General features: G+C 34.9%; 2 protein-coding genes across 4 annotated transcripts in view; one reads left to right on the forward strand and one right to left on the reverse strand.

Annotated features, from left to right (window-relative positions):
- Positions 1-9972, reverse strand: part of LOC107744391 (N-terminal EF-hand calcium-binding protein 1-like) — a 40687-nt gene extending 30715 nt beyond the window's left edge. Inside the window, exons 1-2 of the mRNA XM_016558017.1 lie at positions 9706-9972; positions 2073-2097 (exon numbers count right to left, since the gene is read on the reverse strand). Coding sequence (XP_016413503.1) covers positions 2073-2097; positions 9706-9831 — 151 coding nt within the window. The 5' untranslated portion in view covers positions 9832-9972. The remainder of the gene's footprint in view (positions 1-2072; positions 2098-9705) is intronic.
- Positions 9973-12642: 2670 nt separating this feature from the next.
- The window catches only part of LOC107744345 (E3 ubiquitin-protein ligase Itchy-like), a 45238-nt gene continuing 36138 nt past the window's right edge, over positions 12643-21742 (forward strand). The window contains exons 1-12 of one of the 3 annotated variants that reach the window (XM_016557926.1): positions 12643-12788; positions 16381-16437; positions 16585-16726; positions 17305-17429; positions 18055-18186; positions 18320-18368; positions 18961-19118; positions 19325-19514; positions 19717-19812; positions 20731-20905; positions 21029-21098; positions 21213-21297. In XM_016557926.1, coding sequence (XP_016413412.1) covers positions 16413-16437; positions 16585-16726; positions 17305-17429; positions 18055-18186; positions 18320-18368; positions 18961-19118; positions 19325-19514; positions 19717-19812; positions 20731-20905; positions 21029-21098; positions 21213-21297 — 1247 coding nt within the window. In that variant the 5' untranslated portion in view covers positions 12643-12788; positions 16381-16412. Of the gene's footprint in view, positions 12789-16113; positions 16213-16380; positions 16438-16584; positions 16727-17304; positions 17430-18054; positions 18187-18319; positions 18369-18960; positions 19119-19324; positions 19515-19716; positions 19813-20730; positions 20906-21028; positions 21099-21212; positions 21298-21742 lie in introns of those variants that run through there. The other 2 variants (XM_016557924.1, XM_016557925.1) reach the window with 2 other exon arrangements.

Consider the following 21742-nt stretch of genomic DNA (forward strand, 5'->3'; position numbering starts at 1 on the left):
TCAACCCTGGTCCTGAGCGCCCCCCAACACTGCACATTTTGTATGTCTCCCTTATCTGACACCCATTTCAGGTCCTGGAGTTTCTTTTAATGAGCTATTGAGTTGAATCAGGTGTGTTTGATTAGGGAGACACACAAAATGTGCAGTGCTGGGGGGCGCCCAGGACCAGGGTTGAGAAACACTGTTCTAGATGGTTGCTAGGATGCCCTAGGTGGTTTCTAAGATGTCATAGGAGGTTTCTAGGGTATTGTGGGTGGTTGCTCTGGTGTCATAGGTGGGTCCAATGATGTTCTAGGTGGTTGCTATGCTGTCCAAAGTGGTTGCTAGGGTCATTTAGGTGGTCACTAAGGTGTTCTGATTGTTTGCTAGGTGGTCCAATCTCAACTCTCTGATATTCTGGTATGAATATGAATCTGCTCCCTCCTTCAATGTACATCTGTGGGATTTTTCCACCTCTTTTGCGCATTTTGTGCAAGTGAAATGAAATGCAAAGCTAACATGTAATGTTAGAGGTCTGTTAAAATCACTAACACTAACTCACTATGAGCAATAGTAATATTTATGCAGCCTTAGCAAAGCCCACTAATTTTGGCATTTTCATAGCACAAACGCAAGCTCTTTCTCCTTCTCTCTCCGCCTCTCTTATATTCTCCCACTCCACTTCTCTTTCTATTTCTCTCCGTCCTTGGCAATGATGAGAGCATGATTGAAGTGGCAAGAAGGTAATTGGCATTCTGGAACAATGATAATGACCTCTGAAAGGACTGTGCTGCCCCATTGACAGCCACTCATTTCTGATTTGTTTGGACAGTGCATCGTTCTGTTCATTTCGCCCTCTCCCGCCTCGTGCATTACAGGCCTTTGAAGAATAAACAGGCATTTCGTGAAAGGCTGGCCATTGGCTCCGGCTCAGATTAACCAGTGGGCCACCTGCACATGTGCCTGATGGACTCCGATTACTCTGAGGCTTCAAACTCTCACAGATATTATGCATTCTGAATAAAAATGCAAAGTTTTTTTGCAATATTAGCATTCCCAGAAATGACAAAGCAAATTCAGTTCAGCATCCAAATTATCCATAGGAAAGAAGGATGTGACCTGATTAACATCGCAGTAGTATCCTAGACAGCAATAAGATTAACTGAGAGGCAGATAAAGATCTCAACAGTGTCTCAAACTGTGCTCAAGTCTGAGAAGCAATCAAAAGTCTGAAGAAGATCTGCTTCTGTTCCACCAGCAACACCAAGATTAAAGAGAAGTTATTACGCCCCTTTTTACAAGATGTAATATAAGTCTCAGGAGTCCCCAGAATGTATCTGTGAAGTTTCAGCTTAAAATAACCCACAGATTATTTATTATACCATGCTAAAAATGAAAATTTTTTAAAGGGGTCATATGATGCTTTTTTAAAGATCATTATTTGGTGTATTTGGTGTAACAGCTTTAATGCTTTAATGTTCAAAAAACACATTATTTTTCAAATACTGTACATTATTGTAGGTCCTATATGCCCCTCGTGCATGTCTTTAAATGCAAATGAGCTGCTGAATCACTTCAGAATCACGCCGGAAGTAGTAGGTCATCCGGGTACTTTTTGTCTACTCTTTTATGACTACTGTGAAATAATCGGACATTCTTCTTTTGTCACATACTGTTTTCGCCTACTAAATAGTAGGGAAGTATGCGATTTCGGAGGACTCTACCAAATGCATAAATGTAAATGCTGAGATCTCAATATGAACTTCTTTCATGATTAAATGATCTGAGCTGCTATTCACATGCATTTTGTTGCCTCATTTGTGTCATTGTGTCTCACGTCTCCTTTTCTTAGGAGAAACATCTGAGACAATGTTGAACTCGTTTATTCAAATTCATGCACAGCCAGAGAGATTGTCAACCAATGCATCAGGATATTCTTGCAACTATTTATTTACAGTGACTAAGTAGTAAGACAGAAAAAAATGCTTTTCATTTCATTGATTTGAATTTGAAATAAGACTTCCAATTGAACCGCAGTGCAAAAGTAACAAGAGAAACACTTTAAAAGTGACATCGAAAAAGGTCACACTCACCGTTTTTGTCAGCTCGACGGAAAATCTGTGAGGAGATAAAGATGAAAAAACAGTCAATGGGCAGTTTATCAACGCGAGCAGCATTCAGAAGCATAGAGGACTGATGGAAATGCTCAGTGCTGATCAATACTGAATAGAATTTGGCCTGAATGTCTTTAATGAACTGCCCTTTTAGAGCTTTGCTGTGTTCCCTCTTCAACACTGATGGAACGTGACATTATAACTGAGATGCCTTTATAAAGCCTGTTAGCTACAGAAACAAACAAGCCATGCTCTCAAAAACCATCCACATGCACAAACCACACACCTTTTATGGAGGCAAATGTGCAATTGCTATTGTGAAGACTTTCACTATAAGAGAAGGCTGCATTTATTTGATCAAAAATACAGTAAAAACAGTAATATTGTGAAATATTATTACAAATCAATATGACTGTTTTCTATGTGAATATCTGTTAAAATGTAATTTATTTCTGTGATGCGCAGCTGAATTTTCAGCATCATTACTCCAGTCTTCAGTGTCACATGATCTTCAGAAATCATTCTAATATGCTGATTTGCTGCTCAAGAAACATTTCTGATTATTATCAATGTTAAAAACAGTTGTGCTGCCGAATATTTTTGTGAAAACCGTGATATATTTTATTTTTCAGGATCCTTTGATGAAGATCAAATGTAAAAGAAGAGTTTATTTGAAATATTATTTTTTGTAAAATTATAAATGTCTTTACTGTAACTTTTGATCAATTTAATGCATCCTTGCAGAATAAATTATTCATAAAAAAAAACGTTCTGTCCCCAAACTTTTGAACGTTAGTGTAGTTTTATAAATAAATGCATATGTAGGCACAATTTATGTTTGCCTAAAAAGTAATTTCAAGTTTTTCAGCAGAAGCCTTTAGATCAAAATGTTTGTAAGATCATGAAAATCATAAATGCTACTGGTACACACACTCAGGATCATCATAACGGAGAAAATGGTTGCTGTATTCTCAAGGGCAACTAATCCTGTTATCCGTCAAAGTCTTTTTTTTTTACCACTCCTGCTTCTTCCACTGGCTCCTCGGGCCAATGGTGCAAACATATCAGATTGTGAAGGTCTGAGACTCATCTGAGATTCAGGATGAGAACGTTTCTGGACAGTTTGCCTGTGAGGATTACGTAGGTGTTGACAGTACAATCATCTAGTGGCTAAACATGGCTCTTTCACACCTGGACGGGTCACCACACTGTTATAGTTGTTTTCTTTTTTTTGACTCCTCAAGTGCTTTTAACACCATCTGGCCTTCACTTTTGTCGATGCCCACAAGGGTTTGTTCTAGTATCTGTTTACAATCCTCAGTCTACACTTGTAACACATTACCTGCAGGTCTCTGATTATTCTATGATTGTATAAGTCAGTGTTTCCCAACCGGGGTGCCTTGGCACCCTGGGGTGCCGTCTGTCGAGAGCAGGGGTGCCGTGTAAAAAATCCTTTTTTAATATTTTTAAATTGCTAAAATGTTCAAAAAAGTATCTATTATATAATATCCATTTCTGATGTCGCCAATAATTAGAGATGCACCGAAATTTCGGCTGCCGAAAATTAGTTCACCGCTCAGGATTCACTTTCACGTGGTGTGACGCTCTGCGTGTTATCCCGCTCTATGCGTGTGTGTGCTCCGCTCAGTCGCTCACGGCCCATGTGAGTGCTCCACTAATATACCGTTCATGCTCATCGGAATAGCAAAGTCCACTCAAAAATCGAGCTGACAGGAAACATTGATGTAGTACAGTATTGTTTCTGTCTGCAATAGCCCTACTGTGTTGTAACATGGTGTGGTATATGGGCAACTCTGGTAACGCTGCCCTCTCGTTCATTGATCTGCTAACCGCTATGTTATGCTCACGTGTTCTGATAATAATAGCTTTCTAGGACTAAACATTATTTGGATAATTGGTAAGAAAAAATCTCTTAATAGTCCCTATTGTGTGTTAGACCTACCTGAAAAACTAAAAAGCAATTTATTTCATTTGTAGGCCTATCGTGATTTTTTTTTATTTGTGCTATCATTATTAATTTCTTTATTTGTTCTTATTTTATTACTGCCTGCTTACTTGTCATTTTTTATTCAATTCAAAGTTTGAAATCAAGCTATCTCGTGCTACTGCAACAAAATTACCCAGCTGTAAAATCAAAACTTTGTTTAATTACCATTATAACTAGCTATCTCACAATGTTTACATATGAATAAAAGCCTGCATTAAAATCTGTCATATAAATTGGTCTTTTCATTAGAAATTAGCCTACTGATTGCCACCATTGATGGACAATTTTTTTTTATAATATTAAAAATATCTGTATGACATTATATTCTGCAGTTCTTCCCTGTTGTACCGAATATCTATACTTTTCAAATTATCACATCGAAGTTAGAAATTCAAATATTGTGACAAAATTTATTTTGTAGGGTGCCACAAGTTTGTTAAAATTTCCAAAGGGTGCCGCGACTAAAAAAAGGCTGGGAAACACTGGTATAAGTGAGCATACAAGGCTGCATACAATGGTCTGATATATTTAAATAAAAGGTTCTAGGTCAGAAAGCTGCATGTTCAGTTCTTGTTGCACTGCACAGCTACTTTAGATAAAAATCATAAAATCATTTTATTAACAAATATCATATGTGACTCTGGAGCACAAAAGCAGTGTTAAGTCGCTGGGGTATATTTGTAGCAATTCATTTGGACAACTTTAAAGATGATTTTCTCAATATTTAGATTTTTTTGCACCCTCAGATTCCAGATTTTCAAATAGTTGTATCTCGACCAAATATTGTCCGATCCTAACAAACCATACATCAATGGAAAGCTTATTTATTCCGCTTTCATATGGTGTATACATCTGAATTTCAAAATATTGACCCTTATGACTGGTTTTGTGGTCCAGGGTCACATATGTGTTATTGATAGCAATGCATTTTATTTGTTATGTATTTGAATAATTCCTGACCATTCCATCAAAGCAGCTTAAAACACTGAATTAAATTTGGATGAACTGATCGATCTAAAGCCAGACTGTTTGTTTTCATATGCACATTTATGCAAAAGTCAAACCTTTTTATCATGAAGTATCGAATATATTTTTCAGAAGTTCTTCTAATATTCCTCATTTATTTTTATTTTTCTCATTAGCAGGTTTTTATGCTATCTTTTTTTAACTTCTTTTATGTAGTACTGGTCTTTGTAAGCACCTCTGTGAGAGCTGAATTTCTCTTCTAGGATCTCTTTTATATTGTCAGGTGGCCGGTTTATTATATCTTATAAAACACGTCCCTGTTGAAAAAAACAGCATATGCTGGTTAGGTAGGTTTTGAAGCATGGATGCTGGTTTGAGCTGGTCCCTCCTGCTCATGACCAGCTAAGGACCAGCTTAAACCAGCTCAAACCAGCATCCATGCTTCAAAACCTAACCAGCATATGCTGGTTTTTTCAACACAGCTGCAAGTGTTCAAATTTTACAGCAAAAACAAGCAAAACAAAGGATGATGGAATGCTACATTTCTTCAAATGTGTTCATCTGAAGAAGCAAACGTATCTACATCTCGGATGGATTGAGGGTGAGTACATTTTCAGCAAATTAAAATTGTTTTAGTGATGTCTTTAACATTTCTAAATAAATGTGCACTTTCACAAGCTTAATAAAATACAAACAACTTTAAAACACAGCTAACTGGCTTGAAGAATTAAAATGTCATTCAGACAAATGGTATTAACTAAAACCAATAGTTGGATTCGCACACTGTGTGCATTTGGCTAAGAGCCACACAGTCAAACAGCGCTGACTAATCCCTTTAGAGCAGATTAATCTAAGCAAAACCACACCGGGATGCAGATCAAAAGGTGAAATATACTTCATTTATGAAGAGCAGGTCGCATGTCTGTTGATTCTTCAGCTTTATATGACACAATAAGGTTTGTAAAAGCCAGATGTGTGACAGTGCATTGCCAAAAGATAAGTGTAGGATAATGCATCATTAACAATGTCCTTTAAAGGTCATCTGAGCTTCCTGCCGAGAGATCGTTTCCAATGGCTCCCTGGCAGGTGTTGAGCCAGTGGGGAGACACGGGTCCTACTGACTCTGTTCACTAGAAAGAGAACAAACGATTCACAAAGCACAATATCAGTTGAGTCACGGTTTATAAATAGGCCTGACAGCATCTTAGTTAATCCAAATCTCTTTCTCCTTCAGAGCCCACGGTTCAGTATCAGCGCACAAGAGCTTCAAACGCGGGCCGAGGGAATTATAAGTAGCCGTTTGCTCTTCTCATGTCTGTCAGCTTTAGAAATTTCAAGGATACGGACACGGGAAAGATGATTAGCAATTATCGCCTCCGGGAGCGAATAAATACCTCCCACAAACACAGCCTCTGTCCGTCACGTTGCGAGAAGCGATATTTTAACATTTGAGACTTATTTTAGTGACAAAAGCAACTTTTAATGTCATTTAATGTTTTAATTAGCAGATCATGTACCTCATTTCTTTCAATGTGGGTCACTTATCCCTAGGGGAGATATTTTTCTGCTAATAATCTCAATCTGATATACATACATATATTACATTTCCATATATTAAATATATTATCATATGAAGTAAAAACGTGTATTAAACCTATTAAAAATTGGAGCAATTTCATATATTGACATCTAATTCATACAAATTCATGTCTATGTATTTTTGACATGTACATGTATATCCATCCAAAAAAACCTGTCCATTCATGTTCATATTATATAAGTAAATATAAAAGATAGACATTTACTTATTACTAATTACAAAAAATATATATAAACATAAAGATTTTGTTGTTTTAATATAGTTGCATATATAAATAAAAAATACTGTTGACATATATGGTTGCTACATATCATACCACATAAATAATCATATATAGATATTATAAACATATGTACATTTACAAATTTTACTATGGGGATTTTAAATGTAAACTTATAAACTTACAATCAAACCAAAATCTATTCAGACACCTTCAACATTTCACACATTATCACAGTTTATTCACTATAGTTTAGAAAATGGTAATAAAATATGAACTCAGAGTTAAACTGTGTCAGAACAAATTCATCTTAAGCAAAACATGATCAGGTCAAAGTGTCTGAATAATTTTTGGTCCCAAATTGGTATTAATTTTACTGGTAGTTCACTGTATGAAGAATTTTTGGGTATAATATGTCACAGAGTATTTTATTTTGCTATCCTCACTTACATAGATGAACTATAGTGTCCTGCACCCACTAGTAAAAAAAATATCAAAAATTATATCTGGTGTCTGAATAATTTTTGGTTTGACTGTATATTTCATCTAACAAGAGAATTCATGTATGTGAAAATTATATATAGCCTTAGGTACCATATATGTCAATATCACTCTTGATATAGGGTTATATATGTCATATATTACATTTTCATATACATGCTGCTATTTTCATACCACAATGTGCAACGCCCTATAACCACCGAGAGCAACACACTAAATGTAAAACTCTAGTTTGGTGATGTTGTACTGCACAGAAACAGACAGGAGAAGGCTCGGTAGTAGTTCCTGCAATATTAAATTTCATGCATAATTCTACATCCTGAAGATAAATTCATAAATAAGAGCTGTTTTGACATGATCTGAAATGCAAGGCAAAAGACAGCAACATTAGCAATCGTCTCTTTAATGAAACTATGAGAATATATGACAGAATCACACGCTGAGATCAGCCTCCGCTTGAACAGATTGAATTCATCCAAGCAGCACAGCAACATTAATCTTGATGCATATCAGAACTGTCAGAAAACGTTTCTGTGTTTGCTGTGATGATCAAAGACATGCAACTTTTCTTCCCCAAGCGCACGCTAAAGGATGAAAGCTTAAGATACAAACACAATGCTTTGACTTTTTGTATCTCCCAAATGCACACGTCGAGCTCTTAATTTACAGCAGCAAAAGCTGGAGCTGTGTGTAAAGTCAACATTAAATGTCTAATGTGATGTGAAAGAGGAAATTCAAGAAAAAAATGTAGGACAGGACTTGATTTTATCCATCTGGAATTGATTAGATGAAGAAAAGCAAGCGTTTTATATCACAATGCCAGATCTGAATGTCGACTGCAATGAAAGATCAATTTCACTCTCCAGAGCTTCTCCACTTATCCCAATGGTGATGCTTCTTTTTCAGATCAATCATTATTTGATATTACTGCCATAACCTATATTATTCCAGTTAAGATTTTAGAAAGCATCTACAACAGCAGTCTAAAACAACGACTTAAGAGTATTTGGCTACTGGTTAACATTAACCAAATGCCTGCAGCCAAAAAAGGAGTTGTCTCAGAGACGGAGCAAGTTAATGCTTTTTAATTAAAGATTGCACTAATGAATCATGCAAAATAAGACCAGGAACATGTGCTAAATAAGGTCAATTTTGATTTCAGGTCGACTTTAAGGACAAGCACGCACACACACACACACACACACACACCCACAGACACAGACACACACACACACACACACACCCACAGACACAGACACACACACACACACACACACCCACAGACACAGACACACACACACACACACACACCCACAGACACAGACACACACACACACACACACACCCACAGACACAGACACACACACACACACACACACCCACACCCACACACACACACACACACACACATCCTCTCTTTTGTCAGACCCCCTCTATGACAGCTTACTTAACCCTGCTGAGAGAACATCTGCAACTTTTCATCTGTCTCTAACACGACTTCACACAGCCTTAAAGATGCTGAAGCAGGTATACTGCTTGTACATTAAGCACATCCACAACACATGCAATAAACATGCAAGACAGATGATATACAGGAAGATTATATAAGTATGTAATATTGATGATACCCTTGATTATTTTCTTCTTTAAAAGCTCTACTTGGTAATGCTTAGAAATTCTGAACAAAAATAATTTTTCATGTATATGAGCACAAAAAGAAACATGCAAACACATACAAAATCTATCCAAGAGAATATATTGCATTGCATTGAAGAAAATATAGAAATCGTGTCAGCAAATATGATTCACCAGTAGCTGCTGCAATTGTTTAATTGTACAGCATAAATGCATAAAAGCATCAAAATCACTAAGCATGAATGACATTTATGATTGACTGGGAGAGTGACAAAGCAAGGCATTTCAACTAGAATAAAAAGAGATGACAATTTATGTTTATATGCATACTGAAGCCTCTATATTACATATACATTAAGCCTATATGTAAATTAGCTATATAGCATATATCGTATACTATATACTGGCTATCTGATGTTACAATGGAAGACTAAAAATAAAACATGACTATGCATTTGGATTTCTTCTTGTGCTGCCTAATAAGAGAGTAAGCTGATCAATTATTTATTCCCCAAACTGTAGCACAACCTATTTTAAGACTATATTGTCATATGTGCATAACCAGCCTCCCTCTCTGTCCTACATTAATAGAAGTGACACATTGACTTGTTCTTGGGTTCAAGGTGAATGTTTGCATGGTCACCTATTGGTGGGTTCAGTGACCGATCGTTTGGCTACTTACATCGTGAAAGATGGACAGTCCGTGAACCGCATCCTGCATCTGATGCTGCTGCTGCTGCTTGGAGCGGAGATGCTCGCGCTTCGCCGACTGAAGACACATCGTGATCATTTCGGTGCATGCCAACATCTTTAAACGAGCTGTTCAAGAACTTAGAAAGAAGAATATGCACTTAATGACGCCGATATATAAGCAGACCTCGGAGTTAATGAGATCGGAACTGGTGTGTGAATAGCAGCACGGCGCTTGTCTTCTGGGAGAATGCTGCTGATGCTGAGGAATACTAGTGAATGCCAAAGAATCGTTCTTTTGACTGAACCGATTCTTTTGAATGATTCGGACGAACTGATTCGGACAGCGCTTGTGAATCACTCGCCTTAAACCTTTGTGGATTTTTTTCTGTCTGTTGACCAGATTTATGGAGTGATAACGAGATATATTCAAAATCTCCTCTGTAAAGAACTTTAACTTTTAATCTGGCTTCATCCAAAATTCAGATTTCTGTTCTGGAAATATGTGCAAATTAGTGCATATTTAATTGGATAATGTCTGACTGATGGACAAAATGAATCAATGCATCTTTTTTTTATAGCAACGCTTCACTGAAATGAATCTCCGATCGAACCGATTCGCGGAAATGATTCAGACTTCCAAGATCTTGCTCCACCTCCTTGGATGCTGATTGGTCCAGCAGTAGTTCAATGGACATCACTCACTTGACTCGCTTTTACTAGGACAAATCCATTTATGTTATTTACAGCAATTTATTAAATGATATGACATGATATTACAATGAATAAACACACATTAGCATTTAACATGAAAGATTAAACATTAAATAAAAATGAGATATAGTGTCATCGAAACAGTATTTTAAATGTCCACAGTTCATCAGGGACACCATTCATTGAGAACCACCATTATAATAAAAGACATAGGCTATTCAAAGTATTCTCATGGTATACCAAAGTTTAAAAAACAAATAAATACCATGGTACTCACCGGTCTATATCTAAAAACAGACCACAGTTACTTTTTTATTGATTACATATTATTCACAAAATAGCAATAAATTATTCATAATTTATTGATTCTCTAAAATTCCCTTTTAAAATAGCCTACTGCTTATACACTCAGAAAGTCTTCAAGTTTTGGGGATTTTCAAACAGAGATCAGTCATTACTGGATTTACAAAACATATTTCAACATTGCATCAACTACTGATGAACACATTAATGTTTATTTGAATTATCACTCAGTAGGTTATTTAACCCTCTATTACAATGTCTTTGGAAGGTTTTTGTCTTTCAAACACATTAAAATGCACAAATTCACATTATTTATTATTTACACGTAATGCAGGCATTCCAAGCTTTTTGTCATCTGAACATCTTTCACCTAATATATTTATTTAAAGTACCCCTGAGATTTTAAAATCAATATTTAATAATTAAGTATCACATTTGCATGTTCAAGGTTCTCTGACATTGGTTAATGGTCACATGACACGCAGGTAAACAAATAAAATAATTCATTTTTTAGATTTATTTAGATTTATGATATTTTAAAATGATTTATTTTCATTTGACATTTTTATGATTTAATTAATGATTAACTTTTCATTAAACTCACTGCAGTACCTTTACAAACCGCGGTTCGGGAAACCTTGATAATGTAATGTTTAATGCATTTTATGTTGTTAATTTCAATGAATGGAATATATTTTTTTACTCTTTGTATATCAGTATGGTAGGCTACAAGATTATCCTATTTAAATCAATGTGATAAACAAGTTAGGTCAAAAGTAATCAAAAAGTAGTCTGATTAGATTACCTGAAATGTGTAATGTAACGGATTACGTTACTATAACTACAATTTTTGTCATGTAATTTCGGAATCACTAACAGATTACAATTTGTAAGTAATCTACCCAGCTCTGTGTGAAACACTATATCTGCAGTAAAGGTGCAATAATATATGTGCAATAATATACACTATATGTCAATGTGCAATACTAGCTATATCTAGTCACTAAATCACTACAGTTACTCATTCCATTTAAATTGTACTTTTGTATAAACTTACTGTGCATATCAATGTAAAGGTCACTTTAAATGGTCACTTTACTCAGATTGCTCAATGTGAATATCATGTCTCAGTCACTTGTTGTGTTTTTATTTATTTAGTCATTTATTAGACGCTTTTATCCAAAGCGACTTACAAATGAGGACAACAGAAGCAATCAATTGTAGTATTAAAACAACTAAAAACAGATCCAAAACTAAAAGCTAAAACTTTATAAATACTACCTATACACATTTTAAAACTGCTGCTATACAACATGCAATATACAATATATACAATATTGTACAATATGCAATATGTCAATCTGCAATAGGCTACCACTGTCCGAACACTTTATTTATCTGAACTTCAAACAAATGCACTAAATAGTATGTCAGGGTGAAATACCATATCTGGTTACTAAATGTGAAACACTATATCTGCAGTAAAGGTGCAATAATATATGTGCAATAATATACACTATATGTCAATGTGCAATACTAGCTATATCTAGTCACTAAATCACTACAGTTACTCATTCCATTTAAATTGTACTTTTGTATAAACTTACTGTGCATATCAATGTAAAGGTCACTTTAAATGGTCACTTTACTCAGATTGCTCAATGTGAATATCATGACTCAACAAGTAATATGAAAGAGGAGAAATAAAAAGCGATACTTATTTACTTGTAAAATTGCACTGTACAGTCTTATACTCTTATTTATTGTCTGTGGTTATATGTTTGTTTTTCTAACACCAGTCAGGAGCAGTGCTCCTAATTTCGTTGTATGCAGAAAAAATACAATGACAATAAAGGCGTTCAATTCAATACAGTATCCGATTGCGTCGCGTCACGTGACGGGGTTGCGTCGTGACGTCACTCTGACATGGAGCCATCGCTGGTGGCGGACCGTTGGTCGCCCGGTTGAGATGGAGCAAAGTTCATTCAAACGACGGGAAGTTGACCCCAGAACCCGTTAAAAACGAGACCTAGAAACATTCCCCGTGATCATAAGACGGTAAGATACAAGTGACACACGCGTATAGAGGACAAAATGGAAGAAAAACAGCCGTGTTTCGGTAACGCGTTAGCTCGTTTGACCGGTGACTGACTGTGTTAGACTGTGTGACGGGTGATGTGTTGACAGCTCATTAATTAATGTACGCAATTTACAGTCTGAAACGATTATAAACTATCAGTTTCAAAGACATAGCTGCGTGTAGTTGACTTATAAACGTCTGTCTGACGTCTTGCTGTTTTTTTGTAGCTGCGTCAGTCAGTAACGCTACGTGACGTCACTTCTGTACTGTTTTACAGTATCATAACAACAGTGTCTGACACCATGGTACAGAAATTTACATGGTACTCCAAGATGCTTGTAATACTATGGAAATATTGATTTCTGTGGTGTATGTCAAAGTATCTTGCTAATACCACCTAATATCATCTCTTTACCGTGGTAAAACCACAGTGCTTTATTTGTAGTGTCTTTTTACAAACTATTAAGGCTGAATGGGGTAAAATAATGAACTACATTTAGACAGTTGTCTTCAATTACACGTTTTCTGAAATGTCATGTTTACAAATGCAAATGAGGCATTATCTAATTAAATATGCACTCATTTGCATACAGTTCAGAGTATGAGTACAGAAACCTGGACACCGGATAAAGCCAGGTTCAAAGTCATTGTGTGATTTTGTTGACACGTTAGAGTTAAAAGCACAATTAATCGAATTTGTAATCGTGATTATAATTACGGATGCCACAATTACATAATCGTTTAAAGTCCACTTATGTTATTCTGTGTGTGTTTTTTTTTTCTTTCTACATGTTATCTTAAGGGATTTCCCATTGTTTTAATCTGAGTCTTAGTATAACATTATAATACCATGCTTATTTTTACTTTTTTTTTTTATTTAAAGAAGAAACCAATCCAATGTATAATTGACATTTGAGGCTTAATTCTATAGAAAAGCAATAAAAGTTTTTCAGTTAGAGTGTTTTTTAAGCTTATTTTTATAAAAAAAAAATATGGCATGCAGTTGCTTCAAACAATGGTATAAATATAATTCAATGTAAATTGTGATAATCGTAATTAATAATTGCAATTTCAAGGGAATATTCATAATTTTGTTCATAATGGTGCAGCCCTCGATTTCTCTTTTTGCCACTAATACTGTCGACAACCATAAAAATGACATTTTCACCATGTTTTTAAGAAAAAAAAGTTATGCAAATCGATAAAATAAACATCGAAACGTGTTTTTTTCCCCGATGTTTTCTTTCTACTAATCTGAAAGACGAGATGTTATGAAAACAAAATAGGCCAAAATCTCAAAATGCACCAGTGCATGAAAATGTCATGTCTTGCCTAATTAAAAGTGAAACCACAGTCATTAAAAGTAGTTCCTGTGCTAATTTGTGAACTCTTCAAATCATTACCGGTCAATTTATAAAGTGCTTAAAAATCTTCATCATTTTTCATGTTGTTGACAGTGTGCTGATGGGAGCTTTTACCATGATGCACTGGCACGCAGAATTAAGCCAGAAAAAACTAAAGATGGTTTATTGATAAACCCTGCAGCTCTGCTGATGGATGGATGTTAATCAGGCATCTTGACAGAGTTTAGACCTTTTAACAGAATATTTCTCACAAAAAACTGACTTATTTTCAAGTCATTCTGAATGAGAATTGAATGTAGTCCACAAGTTGTACAGTATTGATGACTGTTATAGTGCTTTTACGTTCTTATTGGCGTACCCAGCTCTCTCTATGGGAAAGAACAAATATGGCACTAAGGTGAAGTTTTGTTGAAATTGTGAGAAGACTTTATTTTAGTATCACTGAGATATTATTATAGTTTTTGTTAATATTTTGAATCAGTTTTTATTTTAATTTATTGTCCCTTTTCATTTAAATTTTAGTTAAAATATTAGTAATTTTGTCGTGTTTTTCTGATTTATTTATATAGTTTATATACATTTTTCTTTCAGTTTGTTATTTTAGTGCATCACCTTAAAAAGCACGTTCAAACTGCTTTTGTATAGTTTTAATAAAAATTAGTGTTAATCGTTTAGTAACGATTAACCGCGAGCCGGTTGAAAATCGATTCAAATATGTGACGATTTAAATCGGTTGAGATGCTAAACAAATCGCGATTCATTTAGGGGCAGGAGTTTATATGAATGCATGTCTGAGGGGAACTTACTGTCTTTAGAAAAGTTTAGATGGTATTTTTTCTTTTCCTCTTGCCTCTGTATAATGCATATTAAAGTTCATAAGTGCAGCGCTGCTTTGTTTACAGCGGAAACCAAAGAAACGCTTTAAGCGCCACCTGCTGGCAGAGAGTGAATCTGCGTCTCATTCAGCTCGTCTGCTGTGTGTTTCATGCAGATATTTTTATGTATAGTTTCACAAAACTGAAGTCAACACATTCTGTTTTTGCTTCAAATTGAGAAATTATGCAATCCAATTTAGATTAAAAACTGCTCATGTTGCATGTATGCAGCATCTTTGTTTGGATAATGATTATTATTAAGATTGCCTCTCATTGAGTTGAGTGAATCGTTACATCCCTACACTACAGTGATTTGTACATTTGATTACTATTTGTTTTTCTTATTTGAATGCTTCTGTTTAGATGTAAGATGAAAAAAGTAATGCACTATTTAATTTGTTTCTTTCTAATATTATATTTGTTCTACTGTTTATTTGCATCGTTGTTCTAATTTTTAATAAAAAAGGGAAAAATAGCTATATTTATTGTGATTATTAATATAGTAATTATTAATAAGAAAAGAAGTGGAGGAAAAGATGCAACGTTGCTCAGTGATTTTACTTTGGAACCTTCAGAAAACTTTAACTAAATTTTTTATTTTTTTTTATTTTTTTTATTTACTTTGCTGAAACGACTTCAAACGGGTGTAGCTCAGTCATTGTTTGGTTGATTCCAACAAATCATGCATCATTTTGAAGGTTTATTCTCATTTTGCCAGCAAAGGTCACATGTATATTTGTAGTTATGGAAAATATCAGCAGAGCAAGTACAAATCCTATTGGTTGCTGATGAAATGCCTTACTTGAAGAAGTAAAATTATTTACAACCAGCATTTCTTGTTGACATTTACAGTTTGTCTCAATCATAATTGATTATAAGCTTTGTTTGTTCTCTTTGGTTCATCAGTAGAATGTCATTGGGCTCTGTGTGTGTGTTTATCAGCACTTTCTCTCAGTAGACAGGCTGATTCCTGTAGTGACTGAGAGCCCTGGAAGTCTCTTAGAATTACATCATCTGTAATCTGCCAAGGATTACTCGAGACTTCTGTTGTGAGATTAGCTGTTACAGACGGAATGAGGACATGCTTCTCACACCAGCTCTGATCTGGGATCAGATGTGTCGATATACATTGCATTTGGTGACAGATCAGCCAGTAAAAGCATGTAAGACAGTGGGTTTTGTTGGCTTAGCTAACATAACATCATATCCTTTTTTGCTCGTCAATGTTCCACCTTTTTCCACTATTTACTTCTATCTCAGCTCATAAGTTTTTGTGATGATGAGACTTAACCGAATTAATATGGATCTATATGCTTATTTGTGTATTTTAGATTTGATCCACAACTGTTTTAATGGCTGCACAATGAAGGCCCAACTTCAGATAACAGGTGAGCTGATAATCTCTATTTTATGTTTTTGCATGTGTTGACTATTTTTGTTTGCACTCATTGCAATGTAGCCCCAACATGTTGTTGTCATGTCATCAGATTAATACTTTTAATAGATCTGTGATTATATTTGTCGTCTTTTATCAGTTCTGTCCGCTAAGCTGCGGGACAATAAGAAGAATTGGTTTGGGCCCAGTCCTTATGTTGAGGTTTGTGTGGACGGCCAGTCCAAGAAGACGGAGAAATGCACCAACACTCACAGTCCCAAATGGAAACAGTCTCTCACTGTGTAAGAATGAAATACATACTAAAATAAGTCATTTTTGAGTTACAGAGCAAATGTAGGATCAATATTTATTATTTTTATATTCTTTCTCTAGACTAAAAATTAATGTTATTCTGATAAATACAATATTAAAGTGTAATGATTTTTTTGCAGTTTTGAATTAGCTTTTATTTTTATATTTTCAGTTTTGTTTTATATTTTCAGCATTAATAATAATTATGTTTTGTGTTTTTGTCATTTATATTTTTTATATATATATTTTTTAGCTTTATTTTGATTTTATTTTAGTAATTTTAGTATTTGAACTTATATTTAATGCAATATTTCTATTTGTTTTTAATATAATATTTATATTCTATAATATATTTATATTATGTTTTGTTTTGTCATTTATATTATTTTTATAATATTTTTATAGCTTTTTTTATTTTTAGTAATTTTAGTATTTCAACTTAAATTTGAGGCAAAATGTCAAATTTTTTATTAATGTTTTTTAATATTTAGATTTTATTTCAGCTTCATTTCAGTTACATAAAATGGTCATTTTAACAACACTGCTCTGTTGATCATATTCCATGTAGGATCGTCACCCCTTTCAGCAAGTTAATTTTCCGGGTTTGGAGTCACCAGACACTTAAATCGGACATTTTGCTTGGCATGGCCGCTCTGGAGGTCAGCGAGACCTTAAAAGCCAACAATATGAAGAGTGAGTTTCCATATTCTCCACTGTGAATCTCATTAATCTTAGTAAATTTCTGTAAATATATTAAAACTTAATTTTTGCTTAGTAATATGCATTTAAAGGTGCATTGTAATATGCAACTTTAAAGGTGATTTTCTCAATATTTTGATTTTTTTGCACCCTCAGATTCCAGATTTTCAAATAGTTGTATCTCGGCCAAATATTGTCATATCCCAACAAACCACACATCAATGGAAAACTTATTTATTCAGCTTTCAGATGATGCATAAATCTCAATTTCAAAAAATGTATCCTTATGACTGGTTTTGTGGTCCAGGGTCACAAATATGCCGTATATGACTATGAATATGCTTTAAAAGCTTACATTTATTTAATCCGCTTTATATTGCTATTCTTGTTAAAAACAAGCTCGGAAGCCATAATGATGTCTGATATGTGAGCAAATCATTCTTGTGAGTCAGTTTTTTCAATAAATCTTTTGAATCAATTCATAACTCCGTAATCTTCTTCAATGTTCTGAAACAAAATGATGTTCAAGAATTCATTGATCAATCAGGATGCTGCTTTTACAGGCTATTAATATTAATTTTTCAGTTCTGTAAGCAGTGTTATGTTATGTGTGTCTCAGTCTGTGAGGTGGTGCAGACGCTGCAGTTGAGTTCAGACCGAGAGCGCTCGGAGGTGGTTGGAGATCTCTCAGTGTGTCTGGATGGACTGCAGGTGGATCCCGAGACTTTTGCTTCTGAGGAACAAAAGCACAGTTGAGACCTTCTTTAACCCTACAAAACGCACTCGGCTTGTTTTCAACAACAGCTGAGAGATCTCGATTCTTTGCTGTTTAAAATATAGACTTCCCACACGTGAAGTTGTGTAATGTTTCTCTTCTGTCACAGATGCTGTTGTAAATGGAGAATCCAAAGTGAACGGGGATGTAGCAGGAAGGTAAATTTCATATTTAGTTTCAGTTATTTTAGTACTTATTTCAGTCAGCTGCCATTATTGAATATTAGCAGATAGCAGTTAAATTATGCAATATAAAACTTCTGTGCCATGCACATAAAACTAGAGTGTTCTAGATAATGAATGTTAAAGATAATTCTAGATAATGAATGTTAAAAAGGTTGTTGTTGTTTGTTTTGAATATTTATATTTACTTTCATTTATTTTCTATTTCAGTTTTAATAACATGTATAACAAATTATGGGCAAATTATTGAACACATAAAACAGGAATATTTTAGATGTTAAGATAATAATTTTAAATATATATATATATATATGTATTAATATTTGTATTTAGTAGTTAACTTATGCAATAAAGCTTACATGTCATGCAAATTCAACAGGAATGTTCTAGACTTTAAAAAATGTATGTATTTTTAGCACATTTCCTTTATATTATGACTGATGCCTATTGATGTTAAACAGCTATTGTATAAGTTGAACCTGCTTTAAGTATCTGACTCATGCTGAGTAAGCCTCAGTCTTTGCACCTATTGAATGTTGACATTTGTGTCTGTTTGTTGTTGGTCTAGTCGAGATTCTTCCCCATCCAGTGACATCGCTGATGAAGCGGCGCTGCCCAACGGTCATGCAGTGGGAAGTCCGGGGTCTGCCTCTCCATCAGCAGTGGCTCTGAGACCCCCCCGCCCATCTCGACCCCAGCGGCCACATAAACCTACTTCCTCCACAGGTAGGGAACATTATCAAAGGAGTCACATCCTGAATCTTAAAGGGATAGTTCACCCAAAAATGAAAATGTGATGTTTATCTGCTTACCCCCAGGGCATCCAAGATGTAGGTGACTTTGTTTCTTCAGTAGAACACAACACTTTGTTTAGATTACGTGGCTCCTTTAAGTTGAAGTTCCCTACCTATTCACTGCATTGTTTTTTTTAGCGTCCTCTGCAGGCTCGACTCCCACTCACGGCAGCAGCGCTCCCAGCCCGGAAACATCTCCACGGGTGTGTGTGAACGGAGAAACCGAGAGTCAGGGGTCAAGCTCAGGCTCAGGGTCAAATCAGGCTCCCAGGGCCAGTCCAACGCCACCCAGAGCTTCACTGATCAGTAACGGCCTTCTTCCTCCTGGGTACGTCATACAATTACAGTGAATCTTCTAATTTACTAGCTATATGCCATATGGAGCCTTTAATAACAGCAGATGCTCCTGCTGCATGTCAGAATGAATGGATGAAAATAAAGTCATTTTATAATAATAAGCCTGTATGGATTTAGTCTGATATGTTTTCTTTTTCATTTATTGGTGTGTGTGTGTGTGTGTGTGTGTGTAGCTGGGAGCAGAGAGTGGATCAGAACGACCGCGTTTACTACGTGGATCACATTGAAAAAAGAACCACATGGGAAAGACCAGAACCACTTCCGCCAGGGTAACCATGCTGTTTTTCAGTTTTACAGATTTGTCACTTTGTTGCTAATAGATATTTAAATTGCATATCGATTACAAAGAGTGAGGCTAAAGTATACTAATTAAATAACCTAAATAAATAACCTAAATAAATGCTTTTTAAGATGTCAGTTAAAGCTCACTGCTTTTAGCCATTATGCCACTTTACCTACTGAAATAAGACAAGTTCCCAGACATTCATTTTAAAAGAGCATCTGATGACATAGCATTTAAGCTGACTTTCGATTAGTATATTTTAAGCCAGTTTAGTCATTGTATTTTTATTGAAGATTTTTTAAATGTCATGCTTTTGATTGTTTTTATGCTTTCTAAAGATTTTTTATTTTCTGACCTGTGACCTTTTAGCTTAATTTTATGTATTTGAAAAATAATGTTATATTTAAATAATAATAATATTTATAATAAAATAAATAATAGTAAAAATAATAATAATAATTATTTTGTTTAAAATAATAATAATGATAATAATAATAATAATTGTTGTTGTTTTTGTTAACAACAATCATCATAAAAATGATCATTGTTAATTTGTAAACAATAATATTAATATCAATGATACATTTATTACAATTATTATTATTTTTTTCTGACCTGTGACCTCTGGCCTTTTAGCTCAATTTTGTATGAAAAATAAATGCTAAAGAGTTATACTTATATTTAAATAAAAACATAATAATTATTTTTGTTGTTGTCATCATCATTCATCATCAGAAATGATCATTGTTCATTTTTAAATAATAAGAGTAATAATAGTATTATTATGATTATTTAAAAATGTGTTGTAAGTGTAAAAATTGCCAGTGAACAAAACCCAAGGTCAGATGTAAAAGTGTCCTTGATGAGCAGTTGTTTGGAGAACCTTGTGTGTGTTTTGTGGTAGCTGGGAGCGTCGTTTGGACCCAATGGGCCGTGTGTACTATGTGGATCATATAATCCGAACCACCACATGGCAAAGACCTACACTCGAGTCGGTCCGGAACTACGAGGAGTGGCAGAACCAGCGCAGTCAGCTGCAGGGAGCCATGCAGCGCTTCAACCAGAGATTCATCTATGGGGTGAGTAAATGCGTAAAGAGAATGTACAGTCGCCAGTTAGACTCTGATTTGAAATGAAAGGACTTCAGGATTTCCTCTATAACCCGAGCTGTCCTTGCTCTTTCTATCTGCTCATCTCTTCAGCTGCAGGAACAGCTTGCGCCTACAGCTAATAAAGAGTTTGACCCTCTGGGTCCTCTGCCGCCGGGATGGGGTGAGTCACCGCTCTTTCATTTTTATGCAGCAGAAAGAGGAAATCACATTTTACCCTCGTAATAGAGCAGCTCACGCTGCCTTTTCTGAGTTTGTCTGTTTGTTTGGCACACAGAGAAACGGACTGACAGTAATAGGAGGATGTATTTTGTTCACCATCCTACAAGATCCACACAATGGGAAGACCCTCGAACACAAGGGTGCGACACGATCACAAGCCGACTAATAATTTTATTCATATTCTAGATTAGCTTTTAGTTTCATATTTTTATTTATTTTTAATTTAAGTTAAGTTTAGTAATTTTGTCTAAATGTTTTATTATTATTTATTTATTTTTTTTCTGATTTAGTTTTAATTTATTTCCAGTTAGTAATTTTTTGTTACTTGCCAAAGCAGCATTCTCATTTTTGTTCAGTTTTTCATCTAATATTTACAATTGATTTTATTTCTGCTTTAGTTAAAGCTGCAGTCCGTAACTTTTTTTGGTTAAAAATGATCCGAAATCAATATTTGAGCAAATACATAACCAGCCAGTGTTCAAAACTATCGCCTTACTTTAGCCCGATTCACAACGGTTAGCTTATAATAATGTTTTCTTATTTGAGTGGTACGGGTAGGTTTTCGCGGGAAATTCGAGCATGCTG

Source organism: Sinocyclocheilus rhinocerous, unplaced genomic scaffold, assembly GCF_001515625.1.
Source record: "Sinocyclocheilus rhinocerous isolate Xijiao unplaced genomic scaffold, SAMN03320098_v1.1 scaffold1488, whole genome shotgun sequence".
Taxonomy (NCBI): Eukaryota; Metazoa; Chordata; class Actinopteri; order Cypriniformes; family Cyprinidae; genus Sinocyclocheilus; species Sinocyclocheilus rhinocerous.